The sequence below is a fragment of the Histoplasma capsulatum genome, assembly GCF_000150115.1.
Source record: "Histoplasma capsulatum G186AR genomic scaffold supercont2.1, whole genome shotgun sequence".
Lineage (NCBI taxonomy): Eukaryota > Fungi > Ascomycota > Eurotiomycetes > Onygenales > Ajellomycetaceae > Histoplasma > Histoplasma capsulatum.
This window is the reverse complement of record NW_025544801.1, coordinates 2,285,426-2,311,779: the sequence shown is the minus strand read 5'-3', so window position 1 is coordinate 2,311,779 and position 26,354 is coordinate 2,285,426. Positions and strand designations below refer to the sequence as shown.

Below are 26,354 nucleotides of genomic sequence, written 5' to 3'. Positions count from 1 at the left end.
GAATGAAAGTGTTATTTCAATTAATCATGTTTCCACTGAGGATATAGTAGCAGATGAATTAATCAAATCTCTGAGCACAGTGGCATTTAGATGTTTCATTAAATTACTAGAACTTTTCACTGACAACAGTGAGAATGATTAAATTTCTGTATATAGCATGTTTTTGGGATGATCTAGGTTAAGATAGTTAGCATGGAATATTTGTAGGAACACATCATGCATGTTGACGCATGGGGGGGTGTTGGGCACTACTAACTAGTTGCCCAGGTGGCCCTCCACCGCACGTGATTACCCCTATATAGTTAGCTAGCGACCACAACAATAACAAGATCAACCATCCCACAATATCATTCGAAGCTTGAGGGGATGGGGCGTCGATTACCAGGACGCCCGATATCCGCCAATGAAAAAAAAAACAAGTGCCTAGATTTTCATTTATTACAAAAGGCGTATACGTAGCGCATACGGGGTTCTATTTTCAACCCTGAACAGTCTCTGGTTTCCAACAAGGATGAGGCTGAAATTTAGCCTGCAAAAGACCTACATACTGCGAGGGACTGGATGACTGGGAGCTTCCTTCTGGTGATTGGAATTTGTAAGAAGGAACAAGTATTTTTATTTTTATTTTTGGTCAAAGACGGACAATATTGAATATTTATCGAAACCATGAGATGGCCTCTTCGCGGCCTCGTGCTTGCAGCAACCCTCCTTGTTACAGTTACGTTTCTCTACTTGCCTCAACGGAGACAGCCGCTGGTCCACACGGGCGTCCAAAAATATTTCACAGTATGGACAATTCCTTGAACTCGATCCTGCCCAGCCGCGTTTCTCTATCATGGATATCGTGACACTAACCCTTTTGTGTAATACATAGTGGGACAACCCGGACTTCGCATACTTCAATAATCAGTTCATTCTTCACCTTGCATCAGCAGTCAACAACCCTCTCCCAGCCCGAAGATTGTTATCACCAGGAATCACCTGTCCAGCGGTACGAGGTGTTGCTACATCGCAACTAATACCGGTCACCCATGTTTTTAATGCAGCAGGACTCGAGAAATTGGGATACGACACGAGGCCCCAACTTGCTACCAGTCTACAAAACGCATCGACTTTAGTGGTGGATTTCACGAGCGAAATCGCCGAAACGCTAGAACAAGTTGTCCGCATTACCGCGCCAAGCGAATCGTATTGGCAACATTCTGCATTCAGCTTTGTACGGGACTCATTCATCCTTCCTCTTCGAGCCGGGCCATGGAGAAAAGCCGCGCGCTTATTCACACTTTCAGATCCTCTCGATGCCTGCGTGAAGGATATGCTACCCGACATCCTTCCCCACGCAGTTGCATTGCATATTCGAACTTGGCCATCCGACCTCTCCTTTGGCCAGAAAGACCCTTGCCATCAGAATGAAATCCCCGTCCTCCGCAGTGTATTCGGCAAATGTGACTGGACGGGTTCCTACCTTTATGACAATGTTAAACGCATGCAGTTAAACCCGGACCAGCCTGTGGTTATTGCGACCGATGACCGTGAAGGTGAAGTTGTCCGCGACCTTGTAAAATTGCTCGATGGGCGAGCCCATTTCATGGAAATGACCCACAAATGCAAGGAGGCTATTAGGACGGCACACCCGGAGGAGGAGCATGAGTGGCGCCTCGCTGCGTACTGGCCGATTATTGAAGCAACAGCTCTGACGCGAGCTGAGTCCTTCATTGGATCCTTCTGGTCGACTCTTTCGCAACTTGTCGCCATTCGTCGACCTACCGAACGAACTTTCTTTTTCCAAACTCGTTGGCAAGCGTTGGTCTGGGATTCTCGAGTGGCACTTGGTGTGCTTGTTATCCTCGGGATAACATACATGGGATACACATGTTCCCGCCGTGCTCTGGCAAGCCGACGGAAGCGTATGGCAGCTGCTAAGAAGCCTGAGTTCATTGCTTCTCCATAGCAAGGGGCTTGAATGTATCTTTTGAACATATTGTGGTTTGGATTCTCTTCTTGGAGTTGGTTGGATATATTTACTTTTCGTGAGGCATATCTGTACGTGTTAACCCTTACCATTTTGTTTTGTTGTAGTTCGATATCCGCACCATTTCCAATCCTTTCCCTGGCGTTTGTGGCGTTAGCATTATTTATAACATAGTTGGGATTGATTATTTATTTACTCGTCGAATGACGTGGCTATTTGCCCTTTGTCCGATCTTTTTTGGCCCTATTTGTATCATTCTCAATCAAGGAAATGTATTAAATAATAATGAAGATGATCTGAGTTGATTTCTATGGAGCTATATAGCCAGATCTGTAATTTGGGCTCCGCTGTATAAAATATGCACATACTTGCTGGAAGTTCGGGAGCAACTTGTTGAATGTTAACCTTAGCACAAGAAGTGATATGATAAGGGGGTGAGCATCCATCCCACTTCCGCTTTGTTCAATCGCTGCCAGCTACATACTAGTTACGGAATTTCCTTAGTAATATCGACCGGGTGCTGTTCTTTCATTTGCAGTTGGGTTCTGGTATTCCACATAGCTTCCGTTGAACCTTTGACTTTCCATGGTTATCCTGAGACCACTGGCGGATAGACGATCCCTTGTGAAGATCTCTAGATTTCAGAACGAGATCTGTGGGACAAAGACTTTTCCTTCAACTTGTTTGCACATCCAACAGGAGATGCCTCCAAAGACGTCAAAGAAAGCAACGCCCATGCCTTCTGCAATCTTTTCCCCTCCCAGCTGCAAGAAACGTCAACAAACCTGCGCAACTTGCTCAAAGCTCGGCTGGTCAGCGGGTCCAGGCACTAAACCTTACTGAGCCGCCAAGCGCCAGGCATCCGCACGAGATGGGCTGAGTCAGCGGGGCCAGTTCGGTCCACCGAAATCCTCGATCGACTTCAACTTTCTATTGCAAACGTTCGTCCCTCTCCAGCCTCATCCTCTCCGTCTTCTCCTCCCTCCCCTTCTTCCATCCTCGTTCGTTCTCTACCACCAACTTCACTTCTCTTTCCCTAGTTCCGACCTCCGCCCTTTCTGGTAGTTAGACTTCTGCCTGTCTTTCGCTGCTGTGTTTGAAACACTGCTGTCTGATTTCGTATCTTCCTATTCGCAGCTTTCTCCACCAAATCAGCTCTTGGTCACTCTTCGTCTCCCTGATACTTCCGCTTATTTGTGTTTCATGCCAGTTTATCCCCGTCATCCCTTTTTCCTCTCACCCACAATCAGTACAGCCACTGGACTGGTCTGTCTTTAACCCTTTGTCCAATCGGAACTCCCTCGTTGAGTGTCGACCTGAGATTGGAAAAGTTGTCATCCTACCTCTCTTCTCCCCCTCAGATTTCCCATTAAGCGACTGGCAAATCGGTGAAACTATTCTCGGGCTCGAACGTAATATACATACGCAAATTCAGCGGGTGCTGCAGGAGCTTTGCACTAATCAACATTCGTGCCCTAATCTAATAATTTTTCCATCTAATCACCTCTCCCGAAACCGTCCATTCAACGGAGCGCCCTGCCTCCCCGCAGCTGCTCCCTTTATATTTTACCATGGCTAGCCACGTTATTGGGAACAGAAACAGTACACCAGAAGCATCAAAATCTTCACTTCGACCCCCATCTTCCCGCGCCCTTGGTGGTGGCTCTCATCAGCTGCGTGCGTCCGCCGACATGTCTTCCTTTGCCTCTCCTCTTTCTACTCGAAGCATTCGGCCCTCCTCCGAAGTCTTTTATAACCAACAATCGCAACCTCAGAATACTGATGACATCGACAAGGCTGCTCAGCAGTGGATTGCAGATATTGATCAGTATGAGACAACTCTGGAGGAGATGGCAGCTGCCACCTTGGACCAAGATTTCAAAGATGAGCTAAGTGCTATTGAGCAGTGGTTTCGAGTTCTTAGTGAGGCTGAGAGAACCGCTGCTCTTTATGCTCTTCTTCAACAAACGACTCAAGTACAGATCCGCTTTTTTATCCAGGTTCTTCAGCAAATGTCAAAGAGCCATCCAATGTCTAGTGTTCTCTCTCCCGCCAATTTCGGCGAAAAAGGTAAAGAACAGTGCCAATTTTGCCTTATCCAAGTATCAATAGTTTTCTAATACATTGCCACAGATCCCATGAACAGCCGTCTCACTGATGCAATGTCCAAATTGAACGTTGAAGGTTCTCGCAATTCTTTTGGTCGCCCGCCTCTTTCTCCTGGGAACAAACGTAACTCAGGGCTAGATTCATCCACAATCAACGCCATGTTCCCAGATGCTGCTGCAGCTATTGCGAAACAGAGGGCTGAGTTTACCCAACAGACTGGTGCTGCTCCTACTGCAACTCGAAATAGTGCTGCGTTCGGGGAACGCTCTTCCTTGATTGCACCAACAATCTCTGCTCCAGATAGCGGTAAAGATAATTTATCCCAACCACCATCATCTCCTTGGGTCCAGCGTACCCCTGAGCCTCAGCCACCTATCGCGCGGCCTAAATCATCATCTGGACAACAGCAGCCACCAATGGGTCAATTCGTTCAGCCACCTCAATCAGCAGGACTTCGATCTCCGCGACCTCTGCCTCAAGGATCATCTAACATCCAGAACACCATCGTGACGGCGCCAGATCTCTCAACAGAACCGCCATTATTTTCTCCTTATAATGTTGGCAACGCTAGCTGGGCATCAATGGCAAACACCCCAAGCGTGGCAACCTTTAGTCAACAACAGAATGCCCCATCGCAAGCAGATATGGTTGCCAATGCGACAGCTATGAAGCTGGCTGCCTTGTCCACCGTAAATAACCGGATTGCATTGGACGATGCACGGAAGTATCGCCGTGCTCGGTCTAATGATGGACAGGGAAAAAACTTGAACATTAACCAACAACCGCTCTCCCCTGGAATCCCTAAAAACAACCTTCCGGCAACGAATTTGATCATGGTTAATGATGTCGGCCAAATATTGAATGCCCAGCAAATTGCTGCTTTGCAAGCCCAGCAACAGGCTGCCATGAGTGGTCGCCGATCCCGCCCCAATTCCCCAGGAATTGCGATGCAGGGAGGCGGCATGGGGCACATGAATTTCGCCTCCCCCCAGAACAACGGATTTCTGGCTGCGTACGATACGAATGCGTTGTTAAATAATGGGTTTGGTGGGCTCAATGTGGCCCAATTTAGTGGTAATCACGAGGGTTATCTCTCTGACCATTCCGAGATTGCACGCGGCCGGTCTCCACGTGGAAGACGAGGCAGCTCAAAGCCGCCAGAGGATCCAACTGATCCTCATCTCCTTCAGGATATTCCCAGCTGGCTCAGGTCCCTTCGACTTCACAAGTATACAGAAAACCTCAAAGATCTCAAGTGGACCGAGTTGATCGAATTAAATGATAAAGGACTAGAGGAACGTGGAGTTAATGCTCTTGGAGCGAGAAACAAAATGCTTAAGGTCAGTTTCAGAGAGCATCACAAAACTTATGGGCAGGGCACTTGAGTTAACGGCCTTTATAGGTATTCGAACAAGTCAAAGAAGCAAGGGCAGAGGGCAAACTCAATGCTGCTCTTTGATTTTCATGTCCTTGTCATCATTTCCCATGCGGACTGGTGAATCCAGAATCGAGGGCACGGAAACGTATCCCAAAATATATTTATTTTTGAACTGCGATTCTTAATGCACGAGACGGCTTTTTTTTCTTTGACATGAGGTAAAAGAAGGCTATTTTATGTTACCACAGAGCAGTCATACTGCTAGGATAGTTTGATCTCATTTCAGTTTCACACCCAAATTTCTATTTAATTTCATGTCCTGTTTGGAAAAAGAAACAACGGGTTACAAACGTGACTTAAGAGGATGCAGGGAGAGGAGAGAGTATCCCTTTATCTATTTTGTAATTTTTTTTTTATGGAATGCTGTTCTTAAAATTTTTGAACCCCTTTTTATATTGTGCAATTGTTAAATTTTGTCCTTGGATTGTTCCATTCATCCTCATCTTTGCTTTATTTCTCCTCTCCATTCACCGTTTGTTTGTACTTCCTGTCATGTTATGATTGTGTATTTATCAGCCACGAAAGTTTAGAAGCCGATTTTTTTTTTTTTTTTTTTTTGTAGCTCTCCGCCCCTTATCGCCGTTCTCGTTCTCGGCTCTTTAAGCTAATAAATGAAAATCTGGAAAATGCTGCTGATGATATTCATCGTTGGCGCGAAGATGGAGATTGCCTGGCTTCTTGAACATCAGTGGCAAATTCTTGGAATAGCATTTCGACAGAAGATAAAATACCCAAGCCTGGGAAAGAGAATCACCTCAAATTCCCATTTCCACTACCTTATAAAAATATCGAGAAAAGTAGCTTGAAATGTGACAAAATATCACCATCACGTGATTTAAAATTCATGGTCAAACTTCCCCAAACTACCATTGTTCTATCCGAACCTGTCCAACATTTTTGCGACACTCTGTAGTAAGTGAGACCACATCTGGAATAAACAGAAAATATATGGATTTTACTTCTGTGCATGCTAACAACATTGTTAGGGATATACACAACTTATTATGGACTGACGAGGAGACCTCCAAACACCTGGACTGCATGTTCGACACCTAATTGACAGCTGTTGGAGAAACGAAAAGGGACTTCAACTTCAGCAGCGCTAAAAAGAAAAAGAGAGAGAGAGAACAATAACAAGAGACCCAACACCGACATAATGCCTCCAACCCAACAAGAACTCTCCCTCCTCATAAACCCTCTCGTTCCCGACTCTGTCATGCATAACAGCCGCGTATGTTTTTGTCCCAAGCTAACCAAACCCCCTTAAAACCGCAAAAGCTTGAAACTATATATATTCACCCCCCTGAAACAGACCCTCTCAAACCTCCATTCCCTAACCGCATTCCTCCTCGGTATCTGCGCTGGCATCCTCGGCCTTCAATCGTCGTACGGTTTCATTTTCTATCTCGTCGGCACAATACTCGTCTCCTTCCTATTCCATGCCGTTTTGATCGGGTTCGGAAACAATAGAATGGGAATTGGCGCATACTTTCCCGGCACAGGGGAGATTGTTACAGAGAAGGTGGATGGGGCTTCGAGTGTGACGAAACGAAACAACCAGAGTCGAAAGGGTGCTTGGAGGGACCTTTGGTTTGGCGGTGGGGTTATGGGAGAGGCGCTTAGTGGCTTTGTGCTGGGATGGGCTGGGGTTGGGGGTGTGTTGAGGTAGTTTGGTCGGCTTCCCTCTATACGTGTATTATGTATCCCGATTAAAAATGGTATCTGTATGGGTTATTCGAACATGTACAGTCGTACATATCTCGTTACACATTCAAGACCCGTGAATTTCCCAAGTTGAGGCTTCCGGCACCGTTTGTGCATCTAGCAAAAAGTACATATTCTAGATCCAATATTAACGCCGTCTGTTAATGACCTTGCCCGAACATACTAGCAACAATATCCTCCTATGCCTGTTCCAGTTACTGGTGGAGCACCGTCTTTCTGAATATATAGCTTCAAAACGAAAACCTGTCAATGAAATGACCCTTATGACATAAAACAATATTTAAAATATGAGTTTCATTATACATCTAAATATCAAGGAAGGTATGAAAGGGAAAGTATGCATGTTGTTGTGGCTTAACGTATACGCAGAATACATGAGGCCAAAAAAAGGGGGTTCGGATGATATCTAAGCAAAACCTTATGTAGGTTTCGACGGATGAGGATTGGAAGTAAGAATATAATTTTCAGCATCCGTCGGGTTGTGTCCAAGTTTGGCTCGGTGTTGCTTTTCTTCAAGCAAAGCTGCAGCCTGTCTTTGCTTTTGGGCTTTGGTAAGGGGTTTGGTGATGCATTTTTTGTCATCCAAGGTTCCCTGTTTATCATGATCAGCATGATTGGCAAATCTTGAATGGGTCGTACTGGTGATTGAGAGCGAGGAATAGAGGAGAATGGGGGAATTTAAGATAAAACTGAAACAAGGGAAAAAAAAAATGCCTACCGTTAAGAGTGCCCAAAGGTACGAAACGTACACCACTTCGTTGCTCTCGATATTTTCCTCATCGTCAGCTGGAGGAGTAGACGAAGCTTGACCTCTCTGGTCTACGCTTTCCCCTCGTTTCTTTTTAATCCACACATTACCTAAAAATATTCCCGATACAAAGCTAATCACCATAATCGGCATTATTGATATAAAAGCCCACATAACCGCGTCTTTCCCTGTATTGCGGATATGCTCTTGCACCTCGGGAGGCAGCTTGTTGATATCATCCAGACTTTTGCCGGAGTGAATGTCAAACCTACCACTCTGAGACTGGCTAGACGTGCTAGACGGATGAAAAATGCTCGCCATCTTATTGTTGAAGACGCTACCCATGATAGCGAGGGCCAATGTGCCTCCGAAGGGAAGGCAAAATCGCATGATGGACATGGCAGGTGCGAGCTTGTCTGGCCATATCCCTGCTGCGTGTAATGAAGAGGGCATAAATCGAAGACCCGTTCCGGCACCTGCGACAGCCATCATTCCATTGATCAGGGGTATATTGCGAGTAGTGACAGCCCAGGTGATAAGAGCAACACCGACGGATTCGACTAAGGTGCCTGTGCTAAGCGGTGCAAAGGTTTGTGCAGGCCAGACGTTACATGCGAACATGGCCAAGTATACACCAACTGAAAATTCCGAGTTAGTACATAAATAGGACCTCTGGAGGAAATTGGTCCGGGGGCAGAGAATGGCAACATTACCTCCAATGCCAGGAATGTAGAACAGCAGTTGTATACCCGCCTTTCCAGAAGGGTAAGCTTCGACAAGTGTGAAATATATTCCAATGAAATAAAACACCGAGTACAGGGCTAGAGAAGAAAGTTAGTGTCGAATACACACAGGCCTGGGAGGAATGCAGGTCCATGTCTCATTTTCTCACCTGCTCCAGTGGCGAATGTCAGGATAGCTAGAAGAGATGTATCCTTTACTTTGAACATGGGGAACGGAACCATGGGAGTTTGCTGTGGGAAAATCCTCCCGAGTACACGCCCCGGTTCGAGGTAGTATTCCCAAACAAAAAAGAGAATAAATAAAATCGACCCAGAAACCAAGGGAACAAGAACAGCAGCTGAAGCCCACGGGTACGTTGCGCCTCCCCAACTGGTACCTAGGATTATAAGACCAATTCCGAGAATGAATAGGATAGTACCACCCAAGTCAACGGTGGCCAGTCCGGATAAAATGGATGAAAAACTTTTCGCAGCATGGGTGCCCTTGACCAGCTCCTTACGAAGTAAGAAGAATATTGCGAAATGGGCAAAAAAAGCGATCTAACCAATCAAGCAAAAAGGAATTAAAAGTCGATTGCATACAGCAAGGAAAAAGTCTTAAAGATGGATGAGACGTACCGGTATACTTAGCACAAAACAGTAACGCCAATTAGCCTGTTTGGCTGTTAGGGAAATTCTAGACATTACTGACAAAAGAACATTCTAGGATTGACATACAGCCGTTAAATACCTGAACACTAGTCAGCCTGCCATTTTGTCGACGACAAAAATAATCTCTTGAAGGATGAACTGCAGCTTACCCTCCAATGACCGGTCCAACTCCGTAACTGGTACCAGACACGAATTGAAAAATAGTGGTGTTCTTCGCATTCTCTTTCAACGATACATTATCCGCCAGTACGATTACTATCAAGTTCATTATTCCGGCAGAGCTCATTCCCTGCAACGCTCTGCCAAACAGCAACATCCCCCAGGTTTGGGCAGTGGCACAGAACACGCTGCCAATAAGCATTAAGAACATGGCAAGTTGCAGGACAAAATGCCGACCAAACACATCGGCTAATTGGCCGAAGGCTGGGATAAATGCCGTGGACGTCAATGTGAACGCAGTGACGATCCAGTTCAGTTGGTCCAGCTTATCTAGTTTGCGCGAAGTCAGAAATGATCAAAACCCAGGACGGAATGAGTGTTACGTACTGAAATAGGATGCTATAAAAGGCATTGCAGACGCAACGATAGTTAAATCGACTGATGCAAGAAAATACGGAAATACCAGTCCAGCTATCAACTTTGAACGATAAACTCTAGCATCATGCTTCTCCTCTTTACATTTCTGACAGGGGCCGTTTGGCTGAATTTGTTCAGGGGCAGGATATCGGTCCGAAAGTAAGGCTGCGTCCGCGGGATCATGTTCATTTCCGAGTCTAACAGGACCCAACTCGCTTTCCTGATTTTGATTTTGCCATTGGTGCTGGCATTGGCGCTTCTGGTCAGTGCTTCCCAGATGCTGTCTTGCATGAATCTTCTTCCTGATAAATTGATATAACATGTCGCAAATAAATGGATTTCAACTGGGAAGAAAGAATAGAAGATATATCAGAAATTTGGCAGAAGTTAGAAGATTGGGATGACCCAACTAGGTTTTAAACAACTCCTCGATTGCCAGCAATATGAAAGCCACACTCGAACGGTTAAGTATCTCGTTCCTCAGCCACCCTAGCGGGGGTTAAGCCTTTGGTAGCTCCCTTTCTTATCCAAAAGAGGAAAAAGGTCGTATTTCAAATTCAGTAGCTTGGACGGCAGCCTGCTACTGAGGAAAAAGGAAACCAATCCCTCAATAGCGATAATCTGACGTCTATGGCGTGGCCGTTCATATCACTATTTTCACTCATTTTCCTGAAATCCACATTCGACACAACGTTTATTTTAACGGGTTCGTATTCTCTCTTCATCATCGCCGTAGTCATATCCATGTCGATATCCATGACAGCTGAGATGTTGCATAACGCTGGCCTGGAATGTGTCGGAAGGGGAGCTTAAGTTTTGATCGATATCACCCTTGAGTCGATTAAAGTTTTCTGTCCTATGAGACATGCGCTTGCGGTCAAGAGAATCCGGATTGCTGGCTCAGGTTGCATATCGTGCGCCTTACCACCTCAGCTGTAAACCCGGAGAAGTAATCCGCGGCCTCTCAACGAATAATGTCAAGAGTGATTGGACTGGTGCTATTTCGACCATGTCATTATTTCCTGGGCCAGGGTCAGTATGATAAGGCCAAAGCTACATGCTCGAGTCTTTGGTGGCTCTGATCTTGGTGGGATGGTCTTCAAGCAAATTCTTACCATCCACGCCGATAATAAAAAAAATTGTACCATATCCAACCCATAAAATTTTGCAGATGTCTGCAAATCTTTTGCATAGAACAAACCTGATAGCTGTTTTTGTCGTCGTTGTTCTTCATATTTTTTCTGAGGCTCTATGCAGTCGGAGGCTATGACAGCCCTTATGCTCGGCGCTACTCTCTAGTTACATTTCTCTATACGAACCTGGTAGCTTTCCCCCAGCCCAACCCGATACTCTATTAGCAACCAGATAGCATCGAGTACTATCTACGACGTCGAACCATGAATTTGCTGATCATGTGTAGAAACCACATAGATCATTCCATCAGCATGGACATGAGGGACAGCCGAATACATTGTCAGCCAAGCAGTTCTGGAGCACCAAGGGGATGGCAATCCTGGAGGATGTTACCGGCCAACAGGCTGCAGCACCACTGCGTACAGCATAGAACTGTACTATGTAGTTAAGACAGCCCAACTACGCAGTAGAACATGAATCCTAAATATGTCAATGGCAAGGAAACGCGAGGAATCGTGTGGAGTTATCTCCGCGCCAAACTTACATGGTCAAACGCAGTAGACAAGCAAAACATCAACATCACGACTTCCAAGCCAATTGCTGTGTGAAAATATGGATTTCGAGTCTAAGGCTAGCCTGCGAGAAAAAAGAAAAGAAGTATTGGCTAGATTGAAATATGCCGTGTTCGCCATCTGAGTGCCCGGAGGTGGATTCAAAGCCAAGTTTTGCAAGCTGGTCGCCAGATTGTGGCTTGGGACAAGCTTCTGTTGGCGCCAAGGTCAACTCAACTCTTGAGTGCTCAGCCACCCGTCAGTTAGCCCTATCTGGCAGCCTCAACGTGTGTCTCCGCCATTCTGCAATTGTTGCTGCACTGCTATGATTTGATTTTGGAAACTATTTTCATCCGTCCGTTTCGATTTGTATTTGCTCAAGCGGCAAGGCTTTAACAACCTCCAAATTCTCTTCCGTCTCAACGCTACGCCCAATCCTAAGTCGACCAGCCGCCGCATCTCTTCCATCCCTTCTGGAGTGAGTTATGTTGTTACATGGTCAAAATGGATAATCCAACATAAACACGTGTTTTCATGATTTGCCCATATCAGTTTGATTTTCTGTTTCAAGTTGTTCGTGCCTGTATACCCAACAAGGGTTTAAATGGTGTAATAATAACAATAATAATAACCTGTTAGAGCTGATGAACAGAGAGGCCATAGCTTCTAGAGGTTGGATAATAAATAAATCAAAGGCACCGGTGGTATGTAATAAGTGGTGGAATGTAAAGAGGTAATTGAGAAAAAAATATATGTATCCCGAAATTCACCTCATCTCATAGGGGGGCCAAAATATGCGAAAATTGGGTATGAACCAGTAAAATAGTCTCGCTCCATTATTTCCTTTTCTTTCAGGAGGCTGGGTATGGGAAGGAAAGCTTCAGAACGACTGATAAATAGTGGTGACTCCGAGAAAGCTTCGAAAAAGTGCACATACAAGAACACCAGCATATATATATGTGTGGTAACTTCGATCGAATAACAAAACATAGAAGCGGGTATTGATCAGGCGATATAAAGGGGGAAAATTGAAAGAAAAGCAAAGAAAAGAAAATAAAAGAAAAGAAAAGAAATCCCCAGGTTGGCAACAACAAGGATATACTGCAGTACTCCACCTGCACTTCTTTCAACGCCAATTGCCTCCCCAATAAAATTTGATCCACAACGTCATGTGCAAACCACGCCCCCTAATTTCTTGTGATATTGTTTTCAGCGGCAGTAGCCTCAGAATTAGCAAGAGCACCTTGCAGTGCGCTGGTAAGGTCCATATGGAAAAGGGGCCTATTGAGTCCATGGACAGCAACAATTCTCCGGCTCGCAACACTATACACTTTGCTAGAATCCAATTCTTTTCCAAGCTCGTTTCCAGACTCAGTGCTGGATGTTTCTTCGACGCCATCCTCTCCGCCGGTTTTATGGGAAACGCGCTTTATCGCTTGTGTTGCCGCCTCGACATCTTGTTTGAATTTGTCGCTGGATTGATCCGATTCACGACGTCTCTTAAGCGCTTCGTGTGCAGCAGCAGAATTACTACCTCCCAATTCCGCGACGCTGAAAATCGCTTTCCATCGTCCATTCCCTCCGGGGCTGGGTGTCGGATAGCCGAAGCCAGCAGAAACAAGAGCGCGTTTGGTCCATCGGTTATTGATATGAGCAAAATGCCAGTGGACGGGTTGCGGAGCAGCATATCTATCGAGCTGGTTGCGAACATCGATTAAATTTTGGATAGAAGTGACGTCGACGTTGTTAACGGAGGAGAAGTCAAGGATAATAGCTTTGAGAGTGGGAAGATGTGAACGATCTTCTTCAACCTGGCCCTTGCGGGGCCCGGGGTCACACCATGGCCGATCACCCAGACGAGGGTAGCTGTCAAGGTTCGTTCGTCGCGTTTGCTTGTATATCGTAGAGACGAGGTAGTCAAGGTAGTGATTTGCATTAGGATAATTGAACCCTTCGGAAAATTGATAGATAAATATCCCCGGTGCAGGCTGCTCCACTTCGATCTCAGGGTTTGAACCATCATTATGGTTAAGTGGAAGGAAGATGTTTCGGGCTGAAGATGGGTTATTGGCTCTGGAAGGGTTAAAGCTATTTGCTTCGAAGGCGCCACCGTGTTTTCCATCGTTTCCTTGAACATGGTCTCCAATTACAGAATGGATTTTGACTCGTCCAAGGAACTGCCCCTGAGCTTTAACAACTCGGAAAAGAAGAATACCGACTGATACGCAAACGGTACAGTAGATGCCGTTTTCAATTGAAGAAAAAATTGTAACAAAGACGCCGGCAAAGAAAATCACAACTTCGAGAGGCGAGACTCTCCAAAACTGATAGATGGTGTTTGGTGGTGTGATAAGATCTCCGACGGCATGGATAATGACAGCAGACAACGAAGAATTTGGTATGTAGAAGAAAACCGCAGGAAGGGCGTATATGGCAAGCAAAACCACAACAGCAGTAATGACACCAGCAAATGGTGTGCGAACACCAGCTTTTGATTTGATAGCGGTTCTTGAGAACGACCCTGTAGCAGGATACCCTCCAAGGAAGGGTCCAAGAAGATTGGTCACGCCGATAGCAACTAATTCTTGGGACGGGTCGATGGTGTAATTATTGATTCGCCCGAATGACTTTGAAATGGCAATATGCTCAATTAAGAGAACTATGACGGCCGCGGGGATGTCGCTTGCAAAGCTTTTTATGATTTTGGTGTTGACTGTCGGAACAGCCGCGTTTTTGAACCCTATTCCCTGTGTTAGCGTATTTCCTTTGGTGATGTTCAGGGATAGAAAAGCGCCATGGTTGAGAGTGAAGGGGTACTACACACCCCTAGGTACTGTGCCCAATATCCTGAAAATTGGCTTCTCGCGATGGTTTTTATTGACTAGCCAGCTGATCATGACATATAGAAGAATGACAAATGCGGTCCGTAACGTGGCCAGGAAGAAAAACAGCTTTTGCTTGTTCGGGTTTTTTCTGGCGCTGAAATTACAAGCCCAGCGGATGAGATAGAGGAGGAACAGTGCAGTCAGACCCATTGCGGCATCAATTTTTGTGTCTGGTAGATGTTTGAGGGTGTTGATGATAACCCTGAAAGTTGCATCACGTGTGTCGAAACCACGAATACCCATCATAGAAGGAACCTGGCCCGCGGCAATGCTAATGGCCGAACCTGTCATGAAAGCAGTGATTGCAGTCAGAGGGATGAAATCGACGATCCAGCCGCATCGAATAAGGCCGATAAAGGTGATGATCCCACCGCAGATAATTGCAAGTGCACTTGCAACATAATGCGCTGGGATTTCTGGATTATTTGCCTGGACCTTGATGACGACCTGGCCAACTAACGTCGACATTACTGCAACAGGCTAAAATGAAAGTAGAGAATAAAAGTAAGCTTCCAGAGCAACAGGAAAAGAGCATTACTGGACACTCACTCCGATGGTGATATCCTTGGAGGTTGCGAAAAACCAATAGATTAGTACGCCCATAAACGACGAATAAAGCCCAAACTGAGGTTCTAGCTCAGCCAATTTTGCGTATGCCATGCTCTGCGGCACCACAACCGCGCCCACAGTGATACCTAGAAGAAGGGTTAGAATCACGGACAACTGCCTTTTTTTGTGTCGTGGTATTAGAACAGAACTTGCCAGCTACAAGGTCACCAATTAACCATTGAAGGTTATATCGAGTAATCCAGCGCAAGAAGGGAAAAAGGTTGGCAAAGTATTGTACGACCTTCTGGCCAGTAGGGACCAATTCGCGCAGCCAGTCTGCCGATGATGGCTCTTGTTCGACATAGGCATAGGTATCCGATGTTCCAACGGAAAAGGTTGATTCTCCGCGGGTGACGGTGTCCGCTCCGATGGGGTCCCGATAGTTTTTTTTTATGCCCGCCAATTTGGCAAGGGTATTTCCGACTTTAGTCGACGTCCCTCCCTTTGAATTAGTCATGGCGCCGTCCTTGAGGGCAAGATAAGGGGGAAAAGAATGTAAATTCGACTCCCGGGGTTGGGGTGACAGGCGGGTAAATGGCCAAAAAGTGGTCGGTTCGAATTAAGGGTGTGTATGCGTATATATATGCATAGGCTTGAGTCAAGAGGTAAAGATAACGGACGGAGTGATAATTGTGAAAAAAAAAGGATGGGAGGCAGGAGAGATCTATATAAAACCGGTGTAGGTGAACAGCGTATAGCTGAAATCAAAGCCGGAAAAGCTTCTTTCGGAGGAGTAATGGCTCACAATCCCACGATATCAGAATCAATTAGTAGCCCATTTTCGCCCAATGAATGAAAGATTCAAGATGCTCAGAGTTCGCTTGAAAGCGAGGGATACGCCTGGTGCGAGCCAGCAAACGGAATTGATAAAAAATGATCCTCTCAAAACCAGTAACAGGGGGAGAATGGAGATGCAGCAAAGAAGCATGTGTCAAGAGTGAAGAAAACTTGGGAGTTATGGTTTTATTTAATTTTCTGCTTTTCTTGAGTTGATGAGATGGTTGCAGTTGACAAAGCAGACTCGTCAGGCTAGAGCAGCATCACGCAATCGTCAGCAAGTGGAGAGGCCTGCACCTTCCAAGCACCTGAAAGTTACCAGGGGCCAACTCTGCTATTTTTTCTTTTCTTTAGTAGACACGATAAAGTTCAAACTTTGCGAGGAACTCCAAAAGACTGGGTCTTTGAGCTCCCAGTGATGATAAGTGGGCACAGAGGTGGGAACGGGATGGTGGGATTGCAATGGACCCGAGCCATATACACATATGGATGTCGCGCAACACAGGTGCTTCCCCGCGCGGGCAAGGTCAAGTTAAGGTCTCAACAGCATGCATTGCATCTTCATAACCTTCTCATTGGCTAAGCTAAAATGCCGATGATAATGCTTGTTGAACATATGGAACATCCACGTGGGGGGTAATTGGGCCTACTCAAAGAAGGATTGCAGCGTGGCTGGAGGAATCTCAGCTGTTCAACCTGTATGATGTATCACAAACACTGACGCGGGTTAAAGCTATCCTACTATTAATCTTGTCGCGGTTTCCGCAGCCTGTAAAAAGCCACCGGCGGCACGCCAGAATCAAAGCATCGGGATGACCGCGGAATCTAACCATGGTGAAAGACTTATGAGAACGCGGCAGTCCAGTAGAAGGCGAGTAATCTTCATATCCTATCTCGTCATTCATACCTCGCAGGCTATGTGGCAAATACCGAGAGCCTACAACAAAAAGGAGAACAAAAAGGCGTAACAGAGCACAAGCCGGGATAATAGTGTTTGCTGGATCTGGCGGGCCTTGGATGATGATATCATTTGTGCTATCAAAACTCTGAAGCTGTGTGAGGGGACAAGGATTGGCGCCCCAAACTGCGTCCGTGTGGCTAGCTAGCAACCCACGCAGCTTGCGCTGATCGGGTTTTTCCATTTCAGACGGGAGAGTTCGTATTGTACCTTGGCAGACTCACAGCACGCAGCATGAGGATATTTTTGACCGTGAGCCCGGGATCAAAATGACCTTGCCGACGCAAGGACCCCAAGAGCCCCCAAAAAGCCGCGCAGGGAGGTGGAATGTTCGCTTAGCATTCTGCGCTGGGACTAGCGGTAACAGGACCCACGGCCAATCACAGGCCCATGGCAAGACGTCATATCAACCTCGGATGAGGAGGACAACGGCTGCTTTACTCGAAGGAATTATCAAGAACAACGATAATTATCACCATTTCAGGGGTTTCCGCGTTGTGCACAGGAGTGCTGGAGTACGGCGGCCCCTAGATATCGATTTGCTCGGCGAGCACGAGGCAGCCAAGTACAGTACTAAGGCAATATCCAGCTGTATGTCAACCTACGACACTTGGCGATTGGATTCCGAACCAGCAGAATGGCATTGCCGTAGATAACTATTGCATGTGGGAAGATTTCCCACCATTATTCAGAATGGATCGTCTCTTTCTCCCGTCTCTGTGGTCACCCTCGTTCTCTTCCTACTAAGCTTTGCTATCAACTAGCAAGAAAGATAAAAAATAAGGAATTGCGAAACGGCATTCAGGAGCACATGGCGCAGGGAAGGGCCCCTCGCAAATTTCGGGTCCCTTTCCCGCAGCCAATCCAGGACCATTGTTGTGCTTGAAGAATGTGTGCTGGGAACGGCTCTTCTTGCATGCACCCGCCTTGGCGACCTTGCCCTGGAAACAGCTATGATTGACAAAGCGAAGATGTCATTCTTCTGACGATCACGAAAACAGAGGCATAAGCGATACCGATATGGCGCCATTTCATTGCCGTCTTGGAGTCCCGAAGCAATCCCACCTTTTGCTAGTTATCTCTGGACGTTTGTGCTCGCTTTGTACTTCCTCTTGGAGCTTGATATGATATACAATGACCCAACCGTATTGCATTATCTCCATCTACTCTTACTGTGGGGCGATGTGTTAAGCTTTATCCCACAGTTTTTCTAATTATTTTCTTTTTTCGTCGTATTCAAATGACGGATACATTTCTCATGTACCAACCGCTATCCCACAGAAATGCCTCACATTGCCTCATCAGTCTTCTATGTTTTGAGCGAATTGGGGGCAGTTTCCAGATATTAACTTCACTGCTAAACTCAACAACATAGCCGACATCTATTTGATGTTGACTAGGCGACCTGAACGGGCATATCGATTCAAGGTCCCCGTCTCAATCCTCGACCCCGTGCGACATGGAGTGAGCATGGAAGTTCTTGTATATCTTGGCTGCGCACTGCTCTCTTTGCATTTTGCGTTGTACGGAATCATGGAATCAGGAATTTTCAGTTTTCCGCATCGCGGAGCCACCGTTACAACATCATCTTCTACCCAGAGTCAACGCTTTAGATTCCATAAGAAACAGTCTCAGAGCCAAAATGTCCCATTGGATAAATCCTTAGTATCCTACTGCGTATATCCCCTGAGTCCCTGTCCACTACTGTTGTTCGAGAATGATGCCCTCCCCAGACTCAGCATTTAGCACATATCTCCCCATCGCCATTGCTGTGGAAGTGGAGCAAGTTGGACAGCAAAGCGCCAGAGGAATCAAACTCTATAGCACTTGGTCCACCCATACCGCACAATCGCTGCACAGAAATAAAATGGCCTGAATTCAAAAAGAGAGATAAATGCAACAGTTCCATTGTGAAAAATTATAGAAGAGACAAAGAGACAAATTTGGTCCTCTGCCTACCCACGGCAGTGCAACAAATATCAAAAGCATTCGTTAGACAGAAAGCAATATTGTCAAAGAAACCATGAGCGATCCCCCTACCTAGCCGGTTAGAGGGAGAGATATCCCCTGGCTATTGCACCCGCACTAACATACATAGAGGCTCTAGCCTCTCACTGTCATCTGTCATACTTCCTTCTGCCCTGAGAAAATATATTTTACTTAAAAGGGATTAGACCATCTGTCGTAGCATGGCCTCTCTCTCTCTCTGTGTGTGTGTGTGGACTATATATTCCCAATCAATCATTTTGAACCACGCACCTGTCAGACAAACAAGCTCGTGCTCCCAGCTGTGATTATTTCCCTCCTCCCTCCCCCACTTCACCTCTGTATTTACTACAACGTATGTATACAAACCCCGAGCCTAAACATGAAATTAACTCTCCCTCGCACAAAAAAGCTCACTTGCCCTCATGCATTGGATGAAAAAGAAAACCTACAGCGCCGACAGCTCGTCTCCCCCAACCATCACTCCATGCAAAGGTGCATTGCACCCTGAGTCACTCCACTGCTATTATCCGATGACACCCTCGATCAGAAGCCCGGGGCTTGAAGAATGCATCTATATGACAATGTTTTTTTCTTTTTACCATCCATACACGTCCATGCATACAATACGTGCTGCATGTAGATATACCCATGCCCTGGGGAAGAATATAACAAGGGAGGAAAATAGAGTGAGGAGGAAGCAGAAGCAGAAGCAGAAGCAGAAAGCATCGAAGGAGCATAGGAAGGGCAAAACAAGCGACTGCAGATCGCATGTTCCAGTCCAGCCCAGCCCAGCCCAGTACCCTACTCTGCTCTCCATACACAGCAAATAGCAAAGAGGGCTACATACATACATTAGCCATCATTACACAACAGCTTGAACACTAAGATCAATCCCTCTTCTAGAACCCTTCTTTTGCTCCTGCCGGACTCTGATCCTGGCCGCGGAGAAAGGCGGATGCGGGGCTTGTTTCCTTTCCCTTGTTTCTATTTTGCAACCTCTGTGTGGAGGGCGGGGTTGGAAGGCCCGGGCAGTGGTGGTGGTGGTGCTTGGTGTCTGTGAGATATACGCCGTCACCCTGAGGCGATCAGGGTCCCATCCATCCATCTTCATTACCATCCCAGCGCCAGAGATATTTAGCCTAGAGCTCTGCTTACCCTTAATACAGCCCCCCATGCTAGTTGGATATATATCCATATAGTCCTATAAAAGTTTTCCTGGGGACATGGTGCGATAAACAATGCTACAATGCTACAATGCAACCATGCAACCATGCACCGTGCCCTTGTACGCCATCGTCCATACCTCCCACCCAGTTCAGAGTCGCAGATAAGAACGATGGAGAGAGCTGAGATTCGGGGAGAGTATCAGGAACTATATATGAAAATGAACGAGGAGGCTAGAACCGAATGGATGGATGGATCGATCGATGGATTAGCGGAAGATCGGACCGACACTTGGCCCCTTTAGTTTCTAAACCGCTTTATTTTATAATAATAATAATAATAATAATAAGCTGAAGAAGAGAAAAAAAGGGTTTATGGATAATGTCTGCAGCGACCCCCCCCCCCCCCCTGGATGAAAGAACGCTCTGGTTAACGAGGCGTTTTTTGGAGAGAAAGGACGAGAAGAGGAGAAAGGGGTGGAGGCATTGCGCTTGAGGCCTTGAGGCTTTTGTTATTGCTACGGCGGTTGCAGTTGCAGTTGCAGCTGCAGCTATGTTTAGGAAATTAAACTGGAAGGAGAAAGACTCTGTTTTAAAGGGGGGAGGAAGAAAAATGAGAAGGATGTTGAAAATAAGTAGATAGACATTAAAGGAAAGAAATACCTTAAAAAAACCGTCTAATACGTCCATTTCATTGGCATCCATCGTTAACCAGATCTGAAAGAAACGTGCAAAAAGAAAACACTTCCCCCCCTTTCCCCACGTGTGGTGCGATATGATAGAAACAGGAAAGGAAACATAAAAAGTTAGAAACAGAAAAAAATAAAAGGGCGCGAAAATTGAGCAAAACCAGATATGAGGGAAGTCAGAAAGTGAAAGGGACAGAAGAAGAACAAAAGTTATGAATAAGTAGGGGAAAAAAGACGAGAAACAAAGGATTAAACGACCCTAGCCAGCTCTTAGAGTGGAAACAAGCATTATAAGAAAAACGGATAATGGAAAAAGGAAGCTCTCCTCTTGGACGCGGGCAGGAGGCGGATGATCAAGAATATCGAATCAGCATCACGAAAAAAAGGGTTACTAAAAAGGAAAGAAGAATGTATGTGTTTCTTCTCCTCCAAACCCCAATATTCCACCTTTTTCTTTTTCTTTTGGCATTCCTGGTACCCTTTCATAACAAAGTGTAAATTCCCCACAAAACCGCAAAAGAGAAGTTGGCAAGAAAAAATTTACTGGGACGCGCACTGCATCCGCTCAGCGCCGGGTGGCATTTCATCATCTTCCTCATCACCCATGTGTGCGGCTCCCTGTGCTCTCGCCTGGCCACTATCCTCAATATCCTCGAGGTGGAAATCTTCTACCATGGAGTCGGCAGGAGGCTGTGGTTGTGGGAGACGAGGTGGCAGCACCTGTTCCAGAAGTTCAACATCACGAATCTCTTTCGCATCGGGGAACTTGACATTGAATTGAATATAGAGGTTGCCGAAATCGTGGTGGCGGAAAGAGGGCATTCCCTGGCCCTTGATAACCTTGATTTGTCCTGTAGAAAGCAAGGGTAAGAATGTTAGCTTTGCTTTGAAGACATATGCCGGAAATGGACAGGGATGTAGGGCTTGGGAATTTGGGTAAAAGGTTGGCTATCAAGGATGTGCGGCGGGAACTTACCAGGCGTGATTGGTTCGCCAGGTGCAATTTGTACTGTTAACCATCGGTCGTCCAGATGCTCGACATTGATTGTACCGCCAGCAAGAGCGGTTAGGAGGTCGATTTCAGCCTGGTAGAAGAGGTCGTCATCCTTCCGCTGGAATCTTGGATGTGGTTGCTGATCTATTTCGAACTGAACATCACCCGTTATAACACCTGGCGCCTGGTCGCCCTCCCCTCGGAAATCAATCTTGTGCCCCGGCTTAACACCCCGGTCTACATGCACGTGCAATACTTTTCTCTCAACAATGACTTTGTTGCCCTTGCATTTCTTGCAGCGATCACGTTCGTTGATGACCTGTCCTGTCCTATCGCAGTCCGAACACTCCACGACAAAACGTTGAATCATAGGCCCCATCTGGCGCATCATGGTCCTTTTACCCGTGCCACCGCAAGAAACACACTGCTTGACGGATCCTGGCTTACCACCAATTCCATCACATCCTGGGCAAATCACAGATTTCTTCAGAGCCAATTTCGAGACCTTGCCCCGGTAGATATCCTCCAGTGAGACTTTCAGAGGGTGGACAATGGTGCGCGCCTTCTTCGGGCCTGTGTCTCTCATCCCACCACCAAACATGCCACCAAAGGCGCTTCCACCAAAGAACTGGGCGAAGAGGTCTTCCGCCTGCATTCCCCCTCCGGCACCGCCTTGCTCCAAGCCTTCTTCGCCATATTGGTCATAAATCTGCCGTTTCTGGGAATCGGAGAGAACTTCATAGGCGTGAGAGAGGGCTTTGAACTTCTCTGCGGCCTCGGGATTATGGGCGTTCTTGTCTATAGGAGTGAGAACACATCAGAAATAGGCGCAAGAAGATAGCTAGAACAAGGGGGGGCATCATGTGATAGTACAACTGTTAACATACCAGGATGATGTTTCAAAGCACCCTTCTTATAAGCGGTTTTTAGTTCCGCATCAGTGGCGTTGGGGGAGACCTAATATTCATTAGACCTTTTGTTTTTATTTATATATTTTGGATAGAAGATGCGGGTTGCAAATTCCCCTTGGAGGAAAACAGCAGAGGCTCCACATACCCCTAGAATATCATAGAACTTGGTTTCCTTCACCATGTTGGCGCAAGTTCTAAAATATGCTTATGAAATCGACCAAGGAAAGCCGAGGGATAGGAAGACGAAAGGAGAGAGGTGCGGCCAGATATCAAAAACAAGCCGTTCGCTATCCACTTCGTTCTTTCCTTGCAGCGAAATCCTGTATGACTTGAATGAAAGTAAACAGGAAGTAGAAGCTTTGAAGAGTAAGGTGGCGGTTGTGGTGGTGTGAGGAGACGAGGATTCGACTAACTATTTTGGTGTGATGAATAGATTTTAGAACAGAACGGGTATCTCAACAGAAGGTATTATTTGACCCGCGGACGGCGAAGTGGCAGAGAAGAGAGGAGAGAGGGAGAGACAATGGCATGAAGGGGTTTTGAAGATTTTGCGGCGGTTGATACCCAGAGGGAGGAAGAGAGGAGCAAGACCAAAACACTGGACAAGATAAAATAAATAATCAGGTGATAATGCTGGTTGGTAAGAAAAAAGCCTTACTTCGGGGTATCAGGCTCGTAACAGGAGATTTGCGGTACTGGTTCAACGGTAATACCGAAATATTACAGCAGGTATCTCGAAAACATCAATCGATTCAAAACAGCACAGATATCAACCTTTTCCTGGGCTAAACTGATGAATATAACCCAACTGGTGAGATGAATCAATGGTGTTGATACCGTGCCAAGTTGCGCTCCTCATTTATTTTTAATGTACACAGCTGGGTGCTTTATGCAGGCAAAATATGGCCGCAATTTCACAGTACCTCGAAATACCAAACATTTCATCGGTCCCGAATCAAACCTGCCTGGGCACAACCCGAGACTTGCCGCATTGGGAAAGGCGTAGTTCCACACGGCACTTTAGCGCTGCTGCGGCTGATTCTTGAGCTTTCCAGGTGTTTCTAATCGCTTCCATCGCCCTCCTGTCGCCTTTTCATCGCCCTTTCGTCGCTCTTGTACGCGTTTCGGTGGCCTTCTATCGCCCATCAACAGCAGGGAGAGGCCAGCGAAACAAAGAAAGAAGGTTGGAGCCATGCCTAATAATAGATTGATTGGCAAGACAATTTCCGCCTCATAATCCGCACAAGCACAGATGCCGCTTATCACCACCCGGGCATCGAATCCCCACTTACTCTTACTGTGCATTCGCATGTCAAGTTCTCTTCGAGGGATGGATGGTTATTTATATATATGTTCGCAGCTTCCAATTTGACCAGGATTCCTATAGATATCGATAATCAGGCAGCCTTGGTACAGTAATGCACAGAAATAACCAGCGGGATATGCGAATACTGAGTATATACTACAGCGTATGTAGGTCATCCACCACTAACCAGCCCTTATCGATAAGAAGAGCTAGCGCAAAAAGTTGGTAGCTCCAGCCCAGCTCCGATATAGTCATATGTACGGAGGACCATCTCAAAAGTTCTTTCTCATACTAAAAACGCCACAAAAGTCTAATTTGAATATAGTAAGTGTTCTCTATCATACAATCTATATACAAAATAATACAATTATACTTCTTTATATTCATTTTCATCTTCTAGCTCTATAATCTTTTGAATATGAGTATAAATCCACTCTATTCATGCTTGTATCATCTTCTGTGAAAGATTTTTTCAATACTGCTTTCATATCTTAATTTCTTCTGTCTGACTCTTTGATGCTGTGATAATCTATAAGCAAGCATCATGAATCCATGATCATCAGATTATTCAAAGCAAAATATCAACATAATCATTTTTTAAATGATTGCACTTATAGTGATATCTATATCTGTGAGTACAGTGATGTGACTCAGCCCACAGCAGGTGTGATTATTCATCTCATCATCTATATATAGTACACTGCAACTGTCTGCTGCAATATAACACAATACATCTCTTGTGCAATTTTGTGCTTCATTCAGAGTCAGCAAGATTCTATAGAATTAAGGTCTGAAGAATTACTTGATCAGAGCATATATATCAGTATTAGAAGTCATCTTGACAAGTAATTTAATGAGAAATGAAAATATCATCTCTACTCCGGAGTGTGATGAAGCAGACTTGGGGGAAATTCAAGTTGGTGGCATTATATAGTGCCTTGGCGGGTGCCTTGGCGGGTAAGAACTTTTGAGATGAACCTCCGTAAAGTATAAAATTTATTAAATTGATTGTATAATTCTCAGCTTATCCACGCTGCCGGTATTAGACAGCTGTAACTATCTTCAAACAACATACCCTAGACATCCAAGCCCCCATATAAATTATCCTTAAAAACGCAACACGCGAAGCAAGGAGGTTGACAAAAATCATGCCTGAGCAAGATCCCGGTTTCATTGGCAGCTCTGGAAGAGGCAGAGAAGGGCGCTGCAGAGGCGGCATACCCGTCAGCGCCTGTCCGGTCTCCAGGGACGACAAGATCCTGGGCCGACATGCGCGTGAGGGAGCCCTACCCTAACATGTCAGTCTCCGTGTCCGTGTCCGCTTGTTGTTTACTTCTCTTTCTGTTATTTCCCACATACATGCGAGAGCAAACACCCACCAGCGCCCCTTGTTTAAAATCATGGCGGTAGGAAACCCAATGACTAAACTATCCAACCTGACAGGAAGAGATCTCCGCGCTTGAAAACCCCGGCCGGCTGCTTGCCCCCGTCTATGCTGGCGCAATAATGTATGTACACCACACTATCCCCCCTACGATATGTGCGTGGGGTGCCTGCGTGTTGTACAAGTTGAAGCGCGTCGTGGTGGGTGAGAACACCACGTTTACGGGCGGCGAGCAATGCCTGATTAATAGGGGGGTGGAAGTTGATGCAGAAGTTTATTCAAAGAGACATCTGAGATATGGTGAGTGGCGCGCCATGGTTTAATTTTTAATTCATGGTTGCGTTGATGGTTTTTGCTAGGCATGAGGATATTGGCGTGTGAGGTCAATGGTCATAACGTTGGACTGGATGGAAGAAAGGGGAGAAAACGGCGAGAGAGTTGGATTTGGACGTATGCAGTGAGCTTTGGATGGGATTATTTTGCACATAAGTCAACGCATACTATATATGGTTTATTCCAGCTCAAACTTCTATACATATCACGACCGCAAATGAACTCCAAACTATCCCTCCTTTTTCCTCATCCTAAGGGTTTTGTAACCCCTCAATTGGCCCCTCTTCATCTCATGATACGGCCGTCAGCCGGTGGATTTCTTGAAAATAGAATCTCAAGTCTTCCGGATCAACAAGAGGAGTAATTCCTGTAATTCCTAGGTCTTAGCATCTAAACATTTTTGGTTTCCTTTTCCAACTAGCCAATCAATAAGAAAATAAGGCTACATACCATGACCCAAATTCGCAATCCACCCCTTCTTCGCACCCCAAAACCCCTTCACCATATTTTCTACAATTGCAGTAATCGATTTCGCGGGAACCATAGAGACAACCCGGGATCCGCATTGCCCTGCAACGTAACCCTACCCCGAGCATGTTCATCGCCTCACCGGATCATGCAGCCATCCAAACCCACACATCATACCCAGATCCACTCAGCGAGTCCAGTTGCTTACCACGCACCCTTCGCGAACACGTCATGGGGACGG

At 46.0% G+C, this 26,354-nt stretch overlaps 8 protein-coding genes across 8 annotated transcripts; 5 read left to right on the top strand and 3 right to left on the bottom strand.

Moving 5' to 3' along the window:
• Positions 1–465: 465 nt before the first annotated feature.
• On the top strand, positions 466–2,286 carry HCBG_00746 (uncharacterized protein; the record flags this gene model as incomplete). The annotated part of the gene is made up of 2 exons (XM_045427796.1): positions 466–786; positions 875–2,286. 2 exons carry the CDS (start codon positions 667–669, stop codon positions 1,949–1,951), a joined length of 1,197 nt encoding a protein of 398 aa, XP_045291771.1.
• Positions 2,287–3,543: 1,257 nt separating this feature from the next.
• HCBG_00745 (SAM domain-containing protein) lies at positions 3,544–5,755 on the top strand (the record flags this gene model as incomplete). The annotated part of the gene is made up of 3 exons (XM_045427795.1): positions 3,544–4,042; positions 4,106–5,421; positions 5,484–5,755. The coding sequence occupies 3 exons, from the start codon at positions 3,544–3,546 to the stop codon at positions 5,538–5,540; spliced, it is 1,872 nt and encodes a 623-aa protein (XP_045291770.1).
• Positions 5,756–6,675: 920 nt separating this feature from the next.
• Positions 6,676–7,188, top strand: HCBG_00744 (uncharacterized protein; the record flags this gene model as incomplete). Its single annotated transcript, XM_045427794.1, has 2 exons — positions 6,676–6,750; positions 6,832–7,188. 2 exons carry the CDS (start codon positions 6,676–6,678, stop codon positions 7,186–7,188), a joined length of 432 nt encoding a protein of 143 aa, XP_045291769.1.
• Positions 7,189–7,518: 330 nt separating this feature from the next.
• HCBG_00743 (uncharacterized protein) lies at positions 7,519–10,284 on the bottom strand (the record flags this gene model as incomplete). Its single annotated transcript, XM_045427793.1, has 7 exons — positions 7,519–7,836; positions 7,963–8,630; positions 8,885–9,275; positions 9,354–9,389; positions 9,453–9,465; positions 9,536–9,875; positions 9,933–10,284. The coding sequence occupies 7 exons, from the start codon at positions 10,282–10,284 to the stop codon at positions 7,663–7,665; spliced, it is 1,974 nt and encodes a 657-aa protein (XP_045291768.1).
• Positions 10,285–10,827: 543 nt separating this feature from the next.
• Positions 10,828–11,704, top strand: HCBG_00742 (uncharacterized protein; the record flags this gene model as incomplete). The annotated part of the gene is made up of 3 exons (XM_045427792.1): positions 10,828–10,994; positions 11,394–11,515; positions 11,655–11,704. 3 exons carry the CDS (start codon positions 10,828–10,830, stop codon positions 11,702–11,704), a joined length of 339 nt encoding a protein of 112 aa, XP_045291767.1.
• Positions 11,705–12,372: 668 nt separating this feature from the next.
• HCBG_00741 (sulfate permease) lies at positions 12,373–15,598 on the bottom strand (the record flags this gene model as incomplete). The annotated part of the gene is made up of 4 exons (XM_045427791.1): positions 12,373–14,387; positions 14,472–15,012; positions 15,082–15,227; positions 15,310–15,598. 4 exons carry the CDS (start codon positions 15,596–15,598, stop codon positions 12,835–12,837), a joined length of 2,529 nt encoding a protein of 842 aa, XP_045291766.1.
• Positions 15,599–17,145: 1,547 nt separating this feature from the next.
• HCBG_00740 (uncharacterized protein) lies at positions 17,146–18,622 on the top strand (the record flags this gene model as incomplete). The annotated part of the gene is made up of 3 exons (XM_045427790.1): positions 17,146–17,467; positions 17,880–17,963; positions 18,252–18,622. The coding sequence occupies 3 exons, from the start codon at positions 17,146–17,148 to the stop codon at positions 18,620–18,622; spliced, it is 777 nt and encodes a 258-aa protein (XP_045291765.1).
• A 2,635-nt stretch (positions 18,623–21,257) lies between these two features.
• Positions 21,258–23,162, bottom strand: HCBG_00739 (mitochondrial import protein MAS5; the record flags this gene model as incomplete). Its single annotated transcript, XM_045427789.1, has 4 exons — positions 21,258–21,568; positions 21,694–22,509; positions 22,599–22,668; positions 22,768–23,162. The coding sequence occupies 4 exons, from the start codon at positions 22,801–22,803 to the stop codon at positions 21,258–21,260; spliced, it is 1,233 nt and encodes a 410-aa protein (XP_045291764.1).
• Positions 23,163–26,354: the final 3,192 nt, after the last annotated feature.